The following is a 20790-nucleotide window of genomic DNA, read 5'->3' as shown; positions in this document are numbered from 1 at the left end:
TTTACTATTAATAATATTGGCTATGAGCAGGTATGTTTGGTTGTGTAGTAATTTCCAGTCACCTCTAGCAACCTAACTTCCCAAAAAATAAATTACCAACGTCACTAGACAGTTGTGTCTCTGATTAACGAATCAACTTTAACTAGTAAGTTTATTGGGTTGAATTTGTCTGTCTATGGTTGAAGTTTTATGTCAGCTAATATATTTTTGTTTCAACAATGCTTTTCTTTAATTTTGGACCTTGTTGGGGTGAGTACACTTTTATTGTTTTATCCTCCATAAATATACAAAGCAAGAATCCAATGAATCCTCTACCTATTCTTGTTCCTCTACATACCTACTGTTTTTGTTCAAAATAAACAAATGAATTTCTTGTTTAGTTTAATATCAAATGCTATCTAAAAACAATAGTTTAAAGTTTAAATGATCAAGAAATAGATTTAACTATGTTTCATTTTCCCAATTATATTTTTATAGAAATTGTTTACAATCAACAATGATTTAAGTGATATACAGCTGGTTCCAAAAAAAAACTGATACTACTCTTAATGGGTATTTTGTAAAAAATTGAGCAGTGTATTTTGAATGACAAATAGGTACAGCCGGTTCCTAAAAAAACTGATACGACTCTTAGTAAGATTTGATCATGTTGAGCAGTGTATTTGATTGATCTGACATTATATTTATTATGACAGACAAATAATAAAATAAACAAACAATAAGCAACTGATTACATATTATGTTAATTCATAAATTGTACTAATTATTAAGGTCTAAATGTTTATATTATTTTGAATTCCTGTATTTTATAAAGAGTATATTATAAATGATAGTTTTTACATCAAATAGATCACATAATTATTGTAAACGTGGATTATACAACAAATTATACAACAAATACACAACAAACGTGGATTACGTTACGAGAGTACTGTCATTTGAATCGTAATATGATTTTTTTCGAATCATGAAAAAACTAATAAGTATTTTAGAAAAATTTAAACGCAGGATGAAAGATTACATTATTACCGAGGGCGGAAAGCCCCTTAGAATAAACAATCAGTTTCTATTGAATGAAATATTTGAAATTAAATATCACACTTCTCTTTTATTTTCAGCCCTGTAACTTATTAAAATAAATATTATAGAAGTTTTCAGGGACTTTCAGCCCTCGGTAATAATATAGTCTTTCATTCGGAGCTTAAATTTTTCATAAATATTTATTAGTTTTCTCAGGATTCGAAAAAATGAATACCTACAATTAAAATACATTGAGAATTTTGACATGCGTCACAATTTTGCATTAACTCAATGTAAAATTCTAAACTGTTGAATTCCAGCTCCCTAATTATTTGACATCAAAAGACATTAGAAACTATTTGTAGAGTATTGAAAACAACTGTTAAAATTGGTCTACATAATTAAACATATTCCAAAATTTTGTAAAAATGTAATACATTTCAGTTTTCAGCCCAAACTTAGGCCACACACAATGCAATAATGTTCACATTTTTGAACTGTCAATATTTTTATTTTATCATCTATTGTTTAAAAACAATACAGTTGATAAGATACCCTCAGCTGCGGAGAAAGTATTCCTAATAATAAAGATTTATAATAAAGTCTAATAACCGTGGAACAGAATAAGCTATCTGACAAATTTTAAGATTTGGCAGTGACATTGACAGTATGTAAATATTTAGTATTTATCCTTCAAAATACACTCCTCAATTTTCTACAAAATACGCTTCAAGAGTCGTATCAGTTTTTTTTGGAACCAGGTGTACTTATATTTACATACTGTCACTGTCACTGCTAAATCTTAAAATTTGTCAGATAAATTATTTTGTTCAACCTCAAAAATTGGCTCCACATGCTAGCAAAGAACTAAAAGCAAGAATTGTAACGAAATTAGAAGATGGTTAGTCACTATCTACTGTAGCGAATAATTTTAACGTAAGCAAAACAACAGTTTTTAAGATTAATAAAAGATGGAGAAAACAAGAAACTCTCGAAAGAGAGCAAGGTTCTGGAAGGCCAAAAATATCTACTGCTCATGAATATCATACGCTTTTTGAGAGATTAGAAGGGAATCCTTTTAATATGATGTTGATATTTATATTATTTTAATATATGAATTAAAATATTAATCAGTTGTTTGCATAGGCGTAACCAGGATGATCCTAAGGGGGGGGGGGTTACAACTACCTGAAAGGGGGGGGTTACAACTACTGGAAGGTCTCTGAGGGCTATGGTGTTAAGCGTATAGAGCTCAAAGTACATCCCAATGGGGGGGGGGGTTACAACCCCCAAAACCCCCCCTGGTTACGCCTATGGTTGTTTGTTTCTTTATTTTATTATTTGTCTGTCATAATACATATAATATAATACCAGACCAATCAAATACACTGCTCAAAATAATCAAATCTTACTAAGAGTCGTATCAGTTTTTTTAGGAACCAGCTGTACAAAAATGTTGATGTTAATGATTTATTTTACAGATAAAGTACTAAAACTAGATGTACAAAAATTATTTGACATACTTTTCCATGAACTTTTTATGAAACTCGGACCTTAAAGAATCATTAATAAAGACATTGGCTTCTTTTTGTGGTTCAGATTTAGCACAGTTTTTAAACACAACATCATCGTCCCATCTTCTCTTCACCTTATGGTCCGTTTTATTTGAACCTGACGAATAATGCACCAATAAAGGATTTCCACTTAAGATATTCTCCATTCTTATCCTCTCTTCCTCATGTCTCTTTTCCACTTCTTTCTTTGCCATTTCGTGAGCTCTTTCTTGTTTGATTTTGTTAAGTTCTGCTAGGAGAGCTTCGGTATCGTCATTGTCATCATCTGAATCTGAGTCATCTTCTTCTAGAGGATCATCTGCATCCAAACTAGCAGCTGGAACCTGGTCAATTTTTAATCGTTTGGCGTGATCACCACCCCTGCCTGTAGATCTCTTGTCTTTTTCACGGTCATCAAGTTCTTTTCTGAAATCTCTAGTTCTGTTTTCATCAACAGTTCCTTGTCCATGTTCCCTGGAAATAAACTCATTTTACAAACAGTACAAAGGCACTAAATGACTATTAAAAGGTACATATGACATAGAAATCTAAAACTATGATATATAAACCTAAGAAGGCCTATAACTCGATACCTAGACCCAAGCTATGAGAAGCAATGGAAGACATTGAAGCTCCATGAATATTAATAAAAGCAGTAAAACAAGGAAAAGAATATCAAAGTAGCTATCAAAACAGATAATATAATATGTGCAGTTCATTATATGTTTTGCTGATGACCAAATAGTGATCTCACATAAAGAAGTTTTATAATGAGAAAACTGGAACAGGAATATACAAAGAAGGGAATGGAAATAAACCTAAAGAAAATTGAATACCCCACAACAACGGAGAATACAGAAATAAAATAGCTGGAAATAGATACAGATCAAAGGAACAGACAAGTAAAAATATTTAGGTTTCATAATATCCACAAAGAAACAACTGAAGAAGATATGAAAAATAGACTAGGAATTGAACGAAAATTGAACCCAGTACTGTGGTCAAGAATATCAGTATAAAAACAAAAAGAAAAATATATTATAGCACCATGACAAGAAGTATACTGACTCAGGGGGTGAGAAAATTGGATAATAAATAGGAAATCCAAAAACAAAATAAGAGCAACAGAGATGGAATTCCTAAGGAGAAGCTGCAGAGTAACAAGAAGAGATAGAGTAAATTTAATAACACAGATTAAGAAAATAACGGTAATGAACTCATGACTACATAAAACAGAAGACATTAACCTGGTACCTACATATCAGAAGAGCAGACAAAGACGTTGGATAAACAGAATAACAGAGTGGAGCCTGAGAGGAAGAAGGAAGAGAAGTAGAATCAGAAGATCATTCAAAGATGAAGTAAACCAAACAATAGAAAGAAGAAATCTACAGGAAGGGGACTGGCAAAACAGAGAGAACGGTGGAGTGAAGAAATACAGCGAGAACTGTGGAAATCCTTAGTATATATACATCTACTCGCTCACCTATATTTTAATTTCGTGTGTCCTGGTAAATCTCTACTTGAATATTGTCGAGAAATAGCACTAAGATCTTTCTCATTTCTTCCTTGTCCTCCTCTAGCAGGCTCAAATGTAGGGCGAGCTGCAGTGGTCATTATTTAAAAATAGTGTGCTACACTTGTTCTACAATTAAAGTATTTAAAATCAAAATATTTTTACAAGAAATGATTGCAAAACCAAAACTATAAAATCCAGTTTGACAGCTGATCAATATTTTCATATTTTCAACTTCATATGTCATGTCATAATAAATTTCTTCTTTTTCTTGAGTAGTCGGAATGTAGTTCTTGAGTAGTCGGAATGAACGAAGGTCTTTATGACATTTGTTGCATTAAAATTACTTCGTGTACACGCTATCTAATTATATATACTGAACAATATGTTTCTATTGTATTGTTATGTTGTATTACTAATTTGCTACGTACAAACTATAGATTATTGGTATAAATATTACTTTTAATTATGCAACCAGTAATACAGTATAGAAAATTATGACCAGTTGATATCTAGACAAGAGATTGCGGATTGCGCACCCACCAAAATTTCGACTGTAAAATTAAAAATAATTAATTTCTTAAATAATTTCTAATGTTTCTTTTAATATAACTGTTTTTTAAATTCAACATAAATGTCCAAATAAACTATAACAACGTAATCATTATTTTACTTTAGTATAAGCGATCTTATAAATATCTTTTATAATGCAATCTCCTCCGCCTATGTGTGGATCCATGTGGATCAAATCGATTCGGAAGATCGGAAGAAAAGTTTGCTATCTTCACACGGGTATGTGCAAATCTCTGACAGAGATTTTCCAATTTTCTATGCTCTGTGCTGATTTTGTTTTGTGCTTTTTTATCAACTTGTGACTTGTGGCATGCTTCATATTCATGCTTCATGTTTGTGGCCCCCTATCTCTAACCACATAGCGGTGTATTGGTTTTGAATTATTTATTGCTGTGTTATTAATAAAGTAATTATTATGAACTACAGTTAAAAGTGTGTTGGAACTAAATAGTATTGTGTGTATTAAAACAAAACATTAAATAAGAGATTAGTGCAAGAAATACCATAACGTGGTAAATAACCTCAAATAACAACACGTGTTTTTCCTGTAAGCATCAGCATGGAGGATACCACAAAAACTAAAAAGAAAAAGTCAAAGCAGCTCGATATAAGCAAAATACAAACCGAAAAGGACTTTGCGCTCGAGTCTTCAGAAAAAACAGCCAAGCTTGATGCCTCAAATTGGCCCCTTTTGTTGAAGCACTTTGATCGTTTGAATATAAGAACTAATCACTATGTACCACTGCCAAATGGAGCTTCTCCTTTGAAGAGGGATATCTCAGAGTATGTAAAATCCGGATTTATTAATTTAGATAAGCCCAGTAATCCCAGTAGCCATGAAGTTGTTGCTTGGATTAAAAGAATTTTACGGGTGGATAAAACAGGTCATTCTGGTACTCTGGATCCTAAAACTACTGGTAAGTACAAATAGAAAAAAACTAAAATACTATTTGTTATAAATTTCTAACTGTAAACATCCTATTCTCTTACTCAACTACAGTCAAACCTGCATATTGACCATTCCAGGTCAAGTGACTTTCAACACCTTTGATGAGGGGCAAAAATTGTGTTTTTGGTGTTATTTTTGCTATTTTCTCGTTTTATTATAAAAAATCTGTGGTTTTAACTACAAAAATTTCAAATATTGGATATAGGACACCCTTGTAGGGGATGCAAAAATTTGGTATAATCAGAAAATCAGTTTTCTTGGCCCATATCGTCGTTCTGTTTACAGTGTATTGTGATTATAGTGATTTAAAACATTTCGGTCTTTAAATGCGGCTGGTATTATAAAAAACTTACTTTATCTCTTTTACCTTTACTGTAACACTTTCAAACTGAACAAAACGCTGGTATTTTAATCATATTCTTAAATTAAACAATGGTTTTCTACACTTAACCTAGTTTGTTTACAAGATCTTTGCCCTCCAGTTGCTGTCAAATGACGTCACCCTGGAATGGTCAATTGTAAGAGCCTTCGTGCTAACCAAAAGTATTCCTATAACTGGGATATTCCAATAACCGATCATTGATGGCTAGTAGAAACGTTTTGGGACCTCAATTATCTATTCCTTAAAGCGTGATATTCCTATAACCAGTATTCTAATAGACCATTCCAGGGGTACGTCATTTGACAGTGACTGATAAGCAAAATATTGTAAACAAACTAGGTTAAGTGTAGAAAACTTAAGAATATGATTAAAATACCCGCGTTTTGTTCAGTTTGAAAGTGTTCCAGTAAAGGTAAAAGAGATAAAGTAAGTTTTTTTATAATACCAGCCGCATTTAAAGACCGAAATGTTTTAAATCACTATAATTACAATACACTGTAAACAGAACGACGATATGGGCCAAGAAAACTGATTTTCTGATTATACTGGGTTTTTGCATCAACTACGAGGGTGTCCTATATCCAATATTTGAAATTTTTGTAGTTAAAACCACAGATTTTTTATAATAAAGTGAGAAAATAGCAAAAATAACACCAAATACACAATTTTTGCCCTTTAGCAACGGTGTCGAAAGTCACATGACCTGGAATGGTCAATAAGCGGGTTCGACTGTAGTACTGATCCTATATCTAAACATAATCAACAAAGAAACCAAAACGGTCACTCTTATAGCCATAATTGCTTAGCAGTCTTAAATATTTGGCACATAGTTACTAATTTATCTTTATAAAGTTATGTAAACTCTGACCAGAATAGGAATACAGAATACGGAAACCGGAGAAGGGATGCAAAATTCATTTGGGTCTTAATTCCTACAAATATAGACTAATTTCATTAGAAAATTTGTTTACATGAGTCATTGTTTATAACAAGTTGCATGTAGTTATTTAATATTTGTAAATTTTAAATGCTTATCTAATGATGTTTAATTACTAGAAATTCTTTATAGTATAGAAATAATCTAAACAAGTTGTTTTGACTAGTCTGTAATTCCTGTCTTCTTTGAATATTCTTAAAATATTTATATCATAAAATGTTTTCCAAATGTTCAATACAAAATTTTTATACTACTTATAGAAATAACTTAAACAATATGCTTTGACAAGAATTTGCATGTAATTTGAATAACGTTAAAATATTAATATCATACAAAATGTGTTACGCACAATGGTAAAATAAATGTTTATGTTGGTTTAAAACTGATTACATGTACTTAAGGGGGGGTATGGTTTGAAATCAACATATCAAGCACATTTTTGTGAATTTTTTTCCAATTTTGAATATACCAAGTACAATTCAAAGAATATTTAAGAAAAAATTCAATCCAAAATATTGAAAAATAAGTCATTGGTGACAAATTTTGGCAGGCAGCTAAAGAAAAAATGGATTTTGCGGTGGACATCAGAACTTATCACTGGATCATAAGAAACAAAAAAATCAAAAAGATTTAATTAGCTTATGAGTTTCACGAGGTAACAACGTCGAGTTTTTTATTTTTAATAATTTTTGAATTTTTGGTATCATTCAAAAGTCAAAAATACGAAATTTTTGTTAAAAATTTTGTGAAAACCAACAGATTTAATATTGTTGAACAAAAAATAAGCACAAAACGAAAAATATCTCAACGTTTTTACCTCACGAAATGTCTAAAGAAAATCTATACAAAATTTCAGGTAGATCGGTCAAGTAGTTTTTCAGTTACAATGTCCACCGCCTCGACACCGTAAGGTACAAGAGGACGGCTTAAGTAAGTAAGTAAATGTCCACCGCATTTGAAAAAGAAATTTTGAGAAAAATGCGTTTAAAGTTTTGACAACTGCATCTTCATCTTCTTATTTGTCTGCCAAATCGTAAAGTGATGAACATTGGAATATGTTTTTTGAATTGCGGAGTAATCTACAAATAGAAGGCGAACAGTTGTTTAACGTTTCTCACTACACTCAAGCGTGCTGGCGTGAAGCAGCGGCTAAGGGGGTCGAAGGTAGTAATATTCAACACTCTGTACCTCTGGTAATTTTACTCCGATCAATCTGAAATTTTCAGAGTATTCTTGAAAGTACAGTATTTCTCATGATCATCTTTCAGTGCGTCTCAGTTTTTCGATTTCTTTCTAACGCATTAAATTGTATGTGACAGAAAAAAAGGCACGTCAGTGATTACATTTCGTCAGTGACATTTTTATAACATTTATTCTAGTTATTCTAGTTGTCGATAGATGGCGCCATAATAAAAAAATAATTTTTTTTAATTAGATAATAATATTACAAATATAATCTGTATAATTTATAAGACCATACAAATCAAAGAAAATACCATTTTATAAATGCAAGAAACACATTTGATTTGTTTTTATTCCAAATTGAAAATAAAATGTGACAACTGTCAGATTTAACTAAAATGTCATGTTAGAATAAATGTCATAAATGTGTATTATCACGGACTTACCCTTTTTCCTATCATTTGTTACGCACTGAAAAATGATCATGAAAAGGACAATATGCACTTTTATTTGAAATAATAAAAAAAATTAGATATTTCAAACCATACCCCCCCCCCTTAAGTACAGTAATTTCAATCGTCTGCTGTATAAAATAACAGAATTTATAAGAAGCACTGACGTATAATAAAAAATAGAATTGCTCGATGTTGTCTGTGTTTGAGAATAGGTATATTTTCTCTATCAGAATCTTCACCTAAATTACCTAATAATACATGATTCTATGTTTTTCGTTTCTAAATTGTTTAATCCGTCTTAAATAACGTAATTGTAGGTGTCTTATATCATGTTTTTCCATCAAAAGTTTTTGGGAATTTTCTGTTTTTTTTTCAATGAAACCCGAGATTTCTAATTTCAAATTCTTCAGTTTGAATTCAGTTATATGAAAACTAATATTTGCTGACGTAACAGACCTTGTGCAACTGTTTATAATTTTATTTTTGAATATATTGACAACCTCTTATTAAGAGTGGGAAAACCGGATATATTTCCTGCTACAATTTCACGGACCCACTTCGCAATATTTTTGATGCTACACACAGAAACTTCTGAAAGTGGATCCCACAAAACTCAGATTATTTACTCTTCTTTTTATTAGATTATTTAGCAAATTATTTGTCAAAAGCAATTTATTTTTTAAGTCAATAATAGGTTTTTCTTTGCTCACTTTATACTGTTGGTCCATTTTTAGATTAAATAAACAATTACAAAATTCATAAATACAGTGGAACCCCGATAAGTCGGCCTCCGATAACCCGGATTGATTTTCATCAGATGAAATAAAAATGTTTTCACTTTGACTGAGTTTTTTTTACCAAGAAATAAACAATAATCTATACAACTGTACGTAATTTAGATGTACTGGACATAAGTATTTCATTTTTTGGCAATTATAATTAAGTTTATCTGTAAGAGTACCATATTTTATTATTTTTTACCATATTCTCCAGCTAACCCGGATGTTTTCGATAACCTGGATCGGCCGCGGTCCTGATTAATCCGACTTATCGAGGTTCCACCGCACTATTAGATGGCGAGTCCAAGATGGCGTCCGATAAGGATGATCGTGACGGTGAAAGCGAAAAAACAAAGTTTACTTGTTGTAAAAATAAAAAAATAAGCACAATAATATGTGTAAAGTGTGGAAAAGCGTTCCATAAATCGTGCACGGCACGTGATTGGGCCGGAAAACTTCAATTCTTGGATGAAACGCGTGTGATTTGTTGTGATCCAGAAATAACCTCAAACAGTGGAGATGGCATGGACAATACGACAATCATTTCTCTACTAAATGAACTAATTGGTGAGTTGAGAAGCAAAAATCTAATCCTGGAAGAAAATAATAAACTCCTACGGGAAAAAGTAGAAACCCTAGAGAAAAAGTTCCAAAAAAAATCCGAGGTAAAAATTGCAGCAAAAACTAAAAATAATCCACCCACAGAACAAAGTCATGAGACTCAGCAGACAGAGATACAAAACACAAGGTCATCAGTGTCAGTAGACTCAAACATAGAACAGCCACTTTCTTCTACGGATTTAACTGAGCTGTCAACTAAACCAAAAATATCAAGTCTGTCAAAGACAAGTAGTTCAATTGAACCAGTGACACCCGTTGGAAATGTCAATTGTCAGCTGATTGAAAATCGAAAGGATAAATGGGAGACACAAACAAAGAGAGGTTTTAACAAAAAACGATCAGAACCGCTTCAGGGAACCAATGAAAATGCTGGAAGTATCCTGCGTGTGGCCCCAAAACATATGGCGATCTTCCTGTCTGGTTTCGATCCAAAAACGGAAACTCCGGAAATTATCAACTACCTAAAAGAAAGAGAACTGGATGAAAACGTTATCTGTGAGAAAATGAAAACCAGGACAGATAAATACAAAAGTTCATTTAAAATAACTGCACCAGAACTAAAAATACCCCAGTTGATGAAGGAAGAATTATGGCCTAATGGTATAATATTTAACCATTTTCAGAACGTTCAGAGGCACCCAGGTGTCAGAAGACACAGCAAAAGATATCAATAATACACTTGAATACGCAGTCAATCGCAACAAGCATTGATGCAATCAATCTTGTTGTAGAAGACCACGATGAATGTTTTGCTCTGTGTCTAACTGAGCACTGGAAAACAGAAGATCAACTGAGGGACTACAATGTGAAAAATTTCAAACTGATATCTTCATATTGTAGAGGCAGTTCACAGGAACATGGTGGTAGTGCGGTATATATCAAAGAACCGTTTATTGCAAAAGCCCGGGAAGACATTTCAAGCTTATCAGAAAGATCAGTGTTTGAGTGTTCTGCTGCAGAGGTGCAAATTGATGGGAAAAAGATTGTAGTGCTGTCCATATACCGAACCGAAAACCCACAAATTTTAATAGATAAACTGGACCAAATACTCTGTGACCTAGTTGACAAGGACTCCATCATTTTTCTGGCTGGCGATTTTAATTTGGATATGCTGCTTGATGGTGTAGGTTGGCCAGGTACATTAAAAACGTTTTTGAGCTCCTTTGATATTAAACCCTCCATCAAAGACTATACACGCATACAAGGTAACAAAAAATCCTGTATAGACAATATTTTTACAAATCTAGACATATTTGATTCTGTTATATTCAATCCCCATACATCTGATCATACTGCTCAAAAGGTAAAATTTGAATTAAATAATATTGACTCAAATATAACAAAAAAACGAATATTTAACAATGAGAATAAAGATTCTTTTAAACTTATGTTGAGTAATGTTGACTGGGTATCTGTTATCGAGACATTAGAAGTAGATGATCAGTGGGATACTTTCATGAATATAGTTCAAAAAATTTTTGTAAACTGTTTTCCACTTAAAGAGATAAATACAACAAATAAAAAAAAATCTCAACAGTGCTTGCAAAATGATGATATAAAAAACTGTAAATCTAGGCTTGATGTTTTGTTTACACTATCTAGTAATAATGATGAATATAAAGATATTTACAGGGCAGAAAAACGTAAGTATAATGCTTTACTCACTCAATATCGAAAAAATTGTTATAAGGAACGAATCGAAAATAGTGAAAATAAAACTAAAATGGCTTGGCAGTTGGTAAAAGAGATTAAGGGCAATTCAAAAAATCAAGGTAATTTTTGTTTAGAGGGTGATCCTCAGGTGCTTTCTGATGAAATAAATCAATTTATGGCAAATGCTGCGGCTGAAGCTGTAAAGAAAATTAAGCCTGTAAAAAATTTTCAAATTAATATCGAACAAAATAATCATTGCATGTTTTTAACTCCTGTTTCAGAAAAAGAAATAGGCCATATAATAAATAACTTAAAAAACAAGCATAGCTCTGGTTATGATGAAATATCAACCAGCTTAATTAAATTTGTTTCATCAGAGATTTGTCTTCCTCTATCCTTTATAGTCAACACTTCTTTCAGGCAAGGTAAATTTCCTCAAAGTCTAAAACTGGCAATTGTCAAGCCACTACATAAAAAAGGTGATGCTACTAAGATGGAGAACTATAGACCAATAAGCCTTCTTCCATCATTCTCAAAAATATTCGAAAAAGCAATATATTACAGACTACAAAACTTTTTTACTACAAACAACTTATTTAGTAATTCGCAGCATGGTTTTCTTGCAGGGAGGTCAGTTGAGACAGCTACCTATGATTTTATATCAAAAATTTTAGAAAAACTAGAGTCAAAAATGAAAACACTAGGTGCTTTTTTAGACCTATCTAAGGCTTTTGATAGCCTAGATCATGCTCTCCTATTGCAAAAATTATATTGTTATGGAATACAGGGACCAGCATTGAAATGGATAAAATCATTTCTTACAGATAGATCACAAAAAGTATGCTTGGAGAAACAGGGATGTAAGGTTTACTCTGAACCGATAAACTTAAAATTAGGTATACCACAGGGGAGTATTTTAGGGCCTTTTCTCTTTTTGGTCTATATAAATGACCTGCCAAATGCAGTGATTAGTGGTTCCTCAAACCTGGTAAACTTTGCTGATGACTCAAACATGCTATTTTGGGAAGAAACATTAGAAACACTCCTCACAGTGGCAGAACAAACTCTGGACAAGGCTGAACAGTGGTTCTGTGGAAATAAGCTGGTGCTTAATACTGATAAGACAGTATTTGTTTACTTTAGAACCAGCCAATCACGAGAAGAGTTCCCAGATACAGTCAATCTTTTATCCCAAAACACAGAACCTTCTAGATCAGTTAAGTTTCTTGGTCTTCATATTGACCAGAACTTGAATTGGGGAGAACAAATAAAAAATGCGACAAAAAAACTAAATAGAGCCTGCTACTCATTAAGAGTTTTGAAAAACTATCTAGACCAGGGAATCTTACTATCGGTATATTATGCAAACTTTTATTCTCTTATGCGATATGGAATAGTCTTCTGGGGTGCTTCGGTGGATAGCTCAACTGTCTTCATAGTCCAAAAAAAGGCAGTCAGGGTGATCCTAGGACTAAAGGCGAGAGAATCCTGTAGAGGCCGATTCAAATCACTCAATATACTCACTTTCTCAGCTGTCTATATATATGAATGTATTATGTTTCTCTTTAAAAATTTTACTTTATTTTATCACCTACAACCAAATCATGAATATAACACAAGAAGCCTTAATTTGAATATTCCACTTCACAGATTGTCCCTAACAGAGAAAAGTCCTTTGTATGCGTGCGTTAAATTTTACAATAGTCTACCATCTGACATTCAACGGGAAACAAGCTATAAAGCTTTTAAAAAAACGGTTTTTCAACACCTGGTTAACATTGAGCCGTATACTGTGGTGGAGTACCTGGCCTATCAGCCTTGATCAGCATATATGTAATTTGTATTGTTTGTATATTTTAGTGTATTGTTAATATATCTTTTTAATATGTGATTATTAGTAGCATTTTTTAATATGTGATTGTTAGTAATGTGACGTTATTTGCTCAATTATGTTAAAAATTTATGCAAATAAAAATTTACTCTACTCTACTCTACTCTATTAATAGCAATTGAGATTTTAGACAAAACTTGTCAATGTTGTGAATCGCCCCTATAGTAAAACTATCCACATAAACAGCTAAGCAGTTGTCAATCAACTGTGCCCTCTCTGCCAAAATTTAAAATTTGCTGGCATGCACAGTATGTTCACATCTATTCCTATTCTGGTTCACCTGTAGATGAATGGTTAAATCACAATTTTAACAGAACAAATATTTTTTAGGTTGTTTAATTGTTTGTATTGAAAGGGCAACTCGCTTAGTAAAGTCACAACAAGCCGCAGGTAAGGAGTATGTTTCTGTGTTCAAATTACATTCAGCTGTCGAATTTAAGAAAGTAGTACAATCACTTGAAAAACTAAAAGGTGCATTGTTCCAAAGACCACCTTTGATCTCTGCAGTTAAAAGACAGTTGAGGGTGAGGACAGTATATGATAGCAAACTACTAGATTATGATGAAACGAGAAATATGGGAGTTTTCTGGGTAAAATGTGAAGCTGGATCTTATATTAGGACCATGTGTGTCCATCTTGGTTTGCTGTCAGGTGTAGGAGGTCAGATGTTGGAATTAAGAAGAGTTAGATCAGGCATACAGGTGAACTACCTTTTTTTGCATTTTTTATAAGTCTATAAGTTTGTTTTATTTGCATAATTTGATATACTTCTTGAACACTTGACTATATTATAATGTAGAGAATCTTAAGTCATCTTTAACTTGTTCGCTACTGTCTCTGTCAATATGACCGAGAAAGTAGCTTTCCCACAGGCCAGCTTGGTCAATATGACCGAGAATTTTTTTTTCATTTTCATGCCAGAGACACATTTCCATGAATTTCTTAATATGGGTGATGTAAAAAGGTTTTTTGTTCTTATTCTTTTCATATGGTCTTAAATTTTCATGTTTTTAAAAAAGTATATTCATTTTTAATTGTTTACTTACAAATTCCAAAGTACAATTTTTTGCCTTATAAACAGTTAAATTATCTGCTCAATTAACATTTTGAAAAATTTTTAGCAAGTAAGTAAACCAAAAGAAAGGTGGCAGAAAACTGAAAATGGAACTTCAAAATGGAGTGGACTTAAAAACTGCAATATCTTGAATTCTATGTAATATAGAGCCTTCTTCTTTTCAGTAAATCATAATTTACGTGGGTCGCATCTAAATAACAAGTTCTAACATATTTTCACTCCTATAAAACCCCTAAAAATTTAGGGTGAAAATCATTTTCAAGTGCTCTTTTTTTGGCTTCGTTTCTTGGGGTAGAATAGAATAGAATACTTTATTGGTATAGCTTTACAGCTGCCATCATAAAGATGGATATACACGTCAGATATACAACACAATATAGTCACAGACACATAATCAAATACCTATACATACACTTAAATTTTAGATTTAACATAATGTACATTGATAAATATGAAAATTATTAATATTAGACAGAACTCATAACAGCAATCTAGTTGCTAAGTATTCTTCTACACTGTAGAATGCATGTTTACATAGTATACTTTTCACAACTCTTTTGAATTTCACCGGATGCAAAGATCTAACTTCATTTGGAAGATGATTATATAGCCTGACCCCCACATAATCTGTGGACTTCTCAAATTTGGATAGTTTGTGACCAACAGTAACAAACTGATTGGCATTCCTAGTTGAGTATGCATGCAAATCAGAATTTCTCTTGAATGAATGTAAATTATGCTTAATATACAATATGGATTTTAAGATATATATGGAAGGCAACGGTAAGATATTGTTATTAATGAAAACTTGCTTACAAGTATGCCCAAAAGGAATATTGAAGATAAGTCTAATAATTCTCTTCTGTTTAATAAACACTGTGTCTGATTTTGTGGAATTACCCCATAACGTAACATTATAAGTAAGGTGACAATAAACCAAAGAATAATATACATTAATGAGAGTTTTAATACTGAGTGTTCTCTTCAACTGTACTAAAGCATAGAATGAACAATTTAGTTTCTTATTAACATATTCAACGTGAACATCCCAACTCATAAACTGGTCCAAGAATACACCTAAAAATTTTATGTTTGGAATATTTACAATTTCAGGAATAGACACAACTGGCATATTTCGTTTGCATCTAAAATGTATATACGATGTTTTATCAATATTCAGTTGTAGCAAGTTTTGTGTACACCATGTTTGGAATAATCTGATAACCCTTGACACTCTATTTTGAAGCTCTACGTATGTATGTGCTGATACAATCACAGATGAGTCATCTGCGTACATTACAATGTGGTCATGAGTAATATGATCGGGTAGGTCATTGACAAAAATAAGAAATAGCAGTGGTCCCAACACAGATCCCTGCGGCACTCCTACATCTACACTGAAGATGTCTGACCTTTCCTTGTTTAATTCAACATAGAATTTCCTCTCCAGAAGATATGAGTTCAATAAATTTAACATGTTACCTCTTATTCCGTGGACATACAATTTGTTAAGGACAAATTCAAATTTAAGACTGTCGAATGCTCTGGAAAGATCAAAGAAGATACCCACTACAAGAAGACCATCATCAAGATGCCTATAGACAGATTCCATAAATACTTCAGTAGCCCCCTCTGTTGATCTTCCGGATCGAAAGCCATGCTGTTCTGAACACAGTGCATTATTTTTGTCCAAAAACTGCATGATCCTAGTGTAGTAAGCTCGTTCAAAAATTTTTGAAATTACATTTAACAAAGAAATAGGTCTATAATTATCAATACAAGTGTGATCGGATTTTTTATATACTGGAACAATTTTACTTAATTTTAGGTTTTCAGGAAATTCACCTGTGTTGTATACTAGGTTAATTAAATATGCCAGCGGTTCTGATATAACATCCTTGATGTGTTTGATCATTCTTGTGTTTAATTCATCATTTCCAAAAGAATGTTTATTTTTAAGACCACAAATAATATCAAGAACTTCATCAGATGTTACTGGAAAATAAACAAAACTGTCTATAGTCCACCTATGTGATAAAGTACAGTTTTGAGGGTTATTGTCAAGCCTATTTTTTAGTGCATTATTTTTGTCATTGAAATGGCATGCAAAATATTGAGCTAAATTTTTATCATCTGATATTAGTTTGTCTTCAATTTTGAGTTTAATTTTATTAGTACTTTGCTTTCTCCCTATAGTTTTATTTACTATACTCCACATAGTTTTTTGTTTATTATTACTACTTATAATTTGAAGATAATTGAATTCCCTTTTCTTTTCAGCAATAAGATTATTGTATTCCTTCTTGGTAGCTTTATACTCATTCCAGATGTTACTATTATTAGAGTTTTTAGCTTCATTAAATAGGTTTTTTAATTGTTTACTCCTAGCATATATGTCATGATCAACCCAACCTTTACTTTTATGCACGTCCTTACCTATTTTACTTTTAAGGGGACAGTTTGAAGTAATAGCAAAGTTTAAAGTATCCATAAATTCGATAAAAGCGTTATTAATATTACTTTCATTGTATACCTCGTAAAAACCAATCCTCATTAAGTCTTGTTTTAGGATGTCTAAATTATTATCATTTAAACACCTAAAACACTGCTGTTTTATATTAGATTCCATCCTATCCTGATTACGACCTACAACAATGTCAAAAATAATGGCAAGATGGTCACCCATATTGGGTTGATTGACTTGACAAGTATGATTCATAGTGATATTATTAGTAGCAATGTAGTCAATTTTTGTTTTTGTTACTTTATTGTTATTCATGAAAATACGTGTTGGTATATTTGGGATATTAAGAGACAAACCAAACGATTGAAAAAGATCATCTAATCGAAGTTTTTCATTGCTCTGAATTAAGTAGTTGATATTAAAGTCTCCACAGAGATAAATTTTATCAACACGGTTGTGAAAATGACCTAAAATATTAAAACAATTATTTATAAAAGAATCTAGATTGCTGTTAGGCGTTCTGTACACATTAATGACTAGAAATTTACAGTTACTGATTAAAATAGTCACAGCACAACATTCAAAGCTTTCTTCCTCAGAGAATTTACGGCAATCAACGACTGAGACTGCATACTTGTCTGTCCCAGATTTAGATAAAATAAGAGTTCCACCATGTATTTTATTTTTTCTAGTAAAATGGGTTACTAAAGTGTACCCTGGGATATAAATAAGATTAATATTATCCTCATTACACCAGTGCTCCTGAATACATAGAATGTCAGGTTTTTCAGCATTAGAAAAAAGCTCAAGATTTAAAAGTTTGTTTGTTAAACATTGTACATTAACCGAGATTAACTTCAATTTAAAGTCATTTACTATACGTGAAATAGTTGTATTGCTTGAGGACCCACCTAATGCGACAGCGTCCTCCTCATCTTGAAAAACGAGACTAATGCTCCGCTGGGCCAGATTTCTCGCTTCCATGCATTCTTAATTAAGTCTCGTCTAATGGTCACTTTCATGGATGCATATATGTCAGGTTTTTTGGACTGATGGATTTCGCATTTTACGCCATCTAAATGATTTTCCAGGAACTTTTCTAATTGCTCCGGTTTTGTGTCAGGCTTTAGGCGAGTCACATGTAGGTTGATCATTTGTGGAACAGCCTCAATGTTGCAAGGTGACTCGGTACTTCCAACTAAGAACTTCCTCTTTTTTCTATGAGCTACCTGTGTCCACGCACCGTTGCTTGAAGACTCTGAAAGAACCGGAGCATTATTTTCAGTGTTCAACAGATTATGTAAAACAGTTTGAGTTTTGGCTTCTTGCATTGCGGCACTCATTTGTCTTGATGTAATGTATTTTTTTTCATTTGGCACTTCATTTCCAAAGTTTGTCGATGTTGAGGATCGCGCTAGCGTTCCGTCTGCAGGAATTTTAGTCACTACTAATTCAGTTTGTTTACTATTAGTAAGGTCATTAACATTTTGTAGTTGTTTATCATCTTTACCAGGGGAAGTCCAGTTTTTTCTTTTGTCAACGTTAATTACCTTGAATTCAGGTTCTTTAGTTTTTTGTTTTACTTTTTCTTCAAGGAGCTCGTTAGTTCTTTTTAACAATTGATTATTATCAAATAAAATTTTATATTTTTCCTCTTTTTCACTTAAAATTGTTTTTAGAAAATCAATTTCCAACTGTAGGATATGTGCATTTACCTCTTGAGTATGACTTACTGAGTTTCCTTTGGGATTTTCAGATTGTTCACATGTCTCACATACAATTCTAGTATCACATAACTTTATACATTTCTGCTTTTTTCTTGATGAACAAGATAAATGAAAAATACTTCCACATTTTATGCACACTATAACGTTAGTAGTTTTCTGGCAACATTTGAATGCTTTTTCCTTAAAATTCTCATCATTTACAGAGAGGAGTAATTTCACGTGCGCATCGTTCGGCGCCATCTTTATGGGTATATGTCCATTCATATGTATTGAGTATCATTTATGTATTTATTTATCAGAGAGATACATTAACTTACATTATTTTGTTTTTACAGGGAGAAATGGACCAGACAGCTACATTACATGATGTTTTAGATGCCCAGTGGATTTTTGACAATCATAAAGATGAAACCTACCTCAGAAGAGTAATCAAACCACTAGAAGGTTTACTGATACAGCACAAGAGAATAATCATGAAAGATAGCTCCATAAATGCTGTATGCTACGGAGCTAAAATTCTAATCCCTGGTATATTGAGGTATGAAGACGGAATTGAGCTAAACGAAGAAATAGTAATTGTAACCACAAAGGGTGAAGCCATTGCATTAGGTATAGCTTTAATGACAACATCAACTATTGCTAGTTGTAGTCATGGTATAGCTGCAAAAATAAAAAGGGTGATTATGGAAAGAGACTTGTATCCCAGAAAATGGGGTTTGGGGCCGAGGGCTAGCCAAAAGAAAATCCTTATTGCTCAAGGTCAATTGGACCAGCATGGAAAACCAAACGAGAACACACCCAAGGAGTGGCTCAACAGTTATGTTGATTATTCTGCATCTAAAGATAAACAAGATACAGACACCCAAGAGAGCTCAGAAGAAAAGAAACGTAAACTCAGCAATTCTGTTTTAGATACAACAACTGAAGATTCTGAAGTAAGAACAGAAAAGAAGAAGAAAAAGAAAAGGAAAGTAGATGCTGAGGAAGAAGCTGAATCAGTTCCTGAACCAGCACCTGAAGCTGAAGAAGGTGTAGTAACAGAAAAAAAGAAAAAGAAGAAGAAGAAGGATAAAGATGCTGAAAAATCTTCAGATAGCTAAATTTTTTATAGCTAGTTTTTTATTAAAAATAAACGTTACTATATACATTTCGGATATATTTTGATTTTTTTTATATAAGAAGTATGAAAAGGTCATTGTACTGTTATAGAAAACAGTATTTTTGCATTCTTTGCAAGTTCATTCTTTATTTTTCTGTTTTTTACCAGATACCTCAACAAATGTTTGTTACTGGCGATTTTTGTAAATATTTTTAATTGTGTATGTTACTTTTTTGGTATATTTAGATTTTTATTAAAAAACAGTATACCTAATTGTTTGTTTCTTTAACATATTCAAAATATTAACAGTACTCAGTGAAGACATCTCAGTCCATTTTCATGAATAAATAATTCCAGACTCCAAACCATGGTCTATAAGCAACAAAAGTCTTTGACAGAGTATGACACAATGGACCGACATCCAAAATGAAGAATTATTGCTACAGTTTGGTAATTACGAAACTCATTTTCTTGTACCTAGTAGACTGAAGGTTTAAGACCTGAAAGAACATGTCCTATTCAAGCTGGGAACCCCATAGGCTGGAGTACTACACGGAGCAGTTTTGTCACTCATGCTCTATAATACACAACAGATATTCTAAGAACACCCAGAAATCTACTTATGTTTATGCAGATGATACTATTACAGTGAAACCTAGACGTAGCAGCAAGGAATCCACAGACTGTTCTAGATGCACTAGACACAGAGGATTAGTGTATATGTTACAGTTCAAGTTGATTATCCAGTTGGAGTTGACTTTTACTAGTTCGAGTCAACTCTAACGGCTGGTTTCAGTAAAAGTTGATTATAAATATAAATCTTCATTTTATAACATTTACTAGTAAAAGTAGACTCCAACTAGGAAAAGTATACTCTTCCCAATGCCATTTAGTAAAAGTTGATTCTGATTCAC

General features: G+C 32.3%; 2 protein-coding genes across 2 annotated transcripts; one reads left to right on the top strand and one right to left on the bottom strand.

The window, feature by feature from the left end:
• Positions 1–445: 445 nt before the first annotated feature.
• Positions 446–4327, bottom strand: LOC114325391 (protein CWC15 homolog). The gene is made up of 2 exons (XM_028273455.2): positions 4060–4327; positions 446–3047 (listed from the first exon to the last, which is right to left on the bottom strand). The coding sequence occupies exons 1-2, from the start codon at positions 4188–4190 to the stop codon at positions 2531–2533; spliced, it is 648 nt and encodes a 215-aa protein (XP_028129256.1). The 5' UTR covers positions 4191–4327; the 3' UTR covers positions 446–2530.
• Positions 4328–4965: 638 nt separating this feature from the next.
• LOC114325393 (H/ACA ribonucleoprotein complex subunit 4) lies at positions 4966–20149 on the top strand. The gene is made up of 3 exons (XM_028273456.2): positions 4966–5579; positions 13842–14212; positions 19113–20149. Exons 1-3 carry the CDS (start codon positions 5222–5224, stop codon positions 19875–19877), a joined length of 1494 nt encoding a protein of 497 aa, XP_028129257.1. The 5' UTR covers positions 4966–5221; the 3' UTR covers positions 19878–20149.
• The last annotated feature ends 641 nt before the right edge of the window (positions 20150–20790 follow it).

Source organism: Diabrotica virgifera, chromosome 6 (genome assembly GCF_917563875.1).
Source record: "Diabrotica virgifera virgifera chromosome 6, PGI_DIABVI_V3a".
Lineage (NCBI taxonomy): Eukaryota > Metazoa > Arthropoda > Insecta > Coleoptera > Chrysomelidae > Diabrotica > Diabrotica virgifera.
This window is presented reverse-complemented; position numbering and strand designations above follow the sequence as displayed.

Excerpts from the sequence above, each read along its gene's own strand:
- LOC114325391 (XM_028273455.2), bottom strand. The coding sequence starts at position 4,190 with ATGACCACTGCAGCTCGCCCTACATTTGAGCCTGCTAGAGGAGGACAA. Across the intron at positions 3,048-4,059 it reads CACACGAAATTAAAATATAG|GGAACATGGACAAGGAACTG; the intron begins GTGAGCGAGTAG and ends GTTTATTTCCAG.
- LOC114325393 (XM_028273456.2), top strand. The coding sequence starts at position 5,222 with ATGGAGGATACCACAAAAACTAAAAAGAAAAAGTCAAAGCAGCTCGAT. Across the intron at positions 5,580-13,841 it reads TCTGGATCCTAAAACTACTG|GTTGTTTAATTGTTTGTATT; the intron begins GTAAGTACAAAT and ends AATATTTTTTAG. Across the intron at positions 14,213-19,112 it reads GAGTTAGATCAGGCATACAG|GGAGAAATGGACCAGACAGC; the intron begins GTGAACTACCTT and ends TTGTTTTTACAG.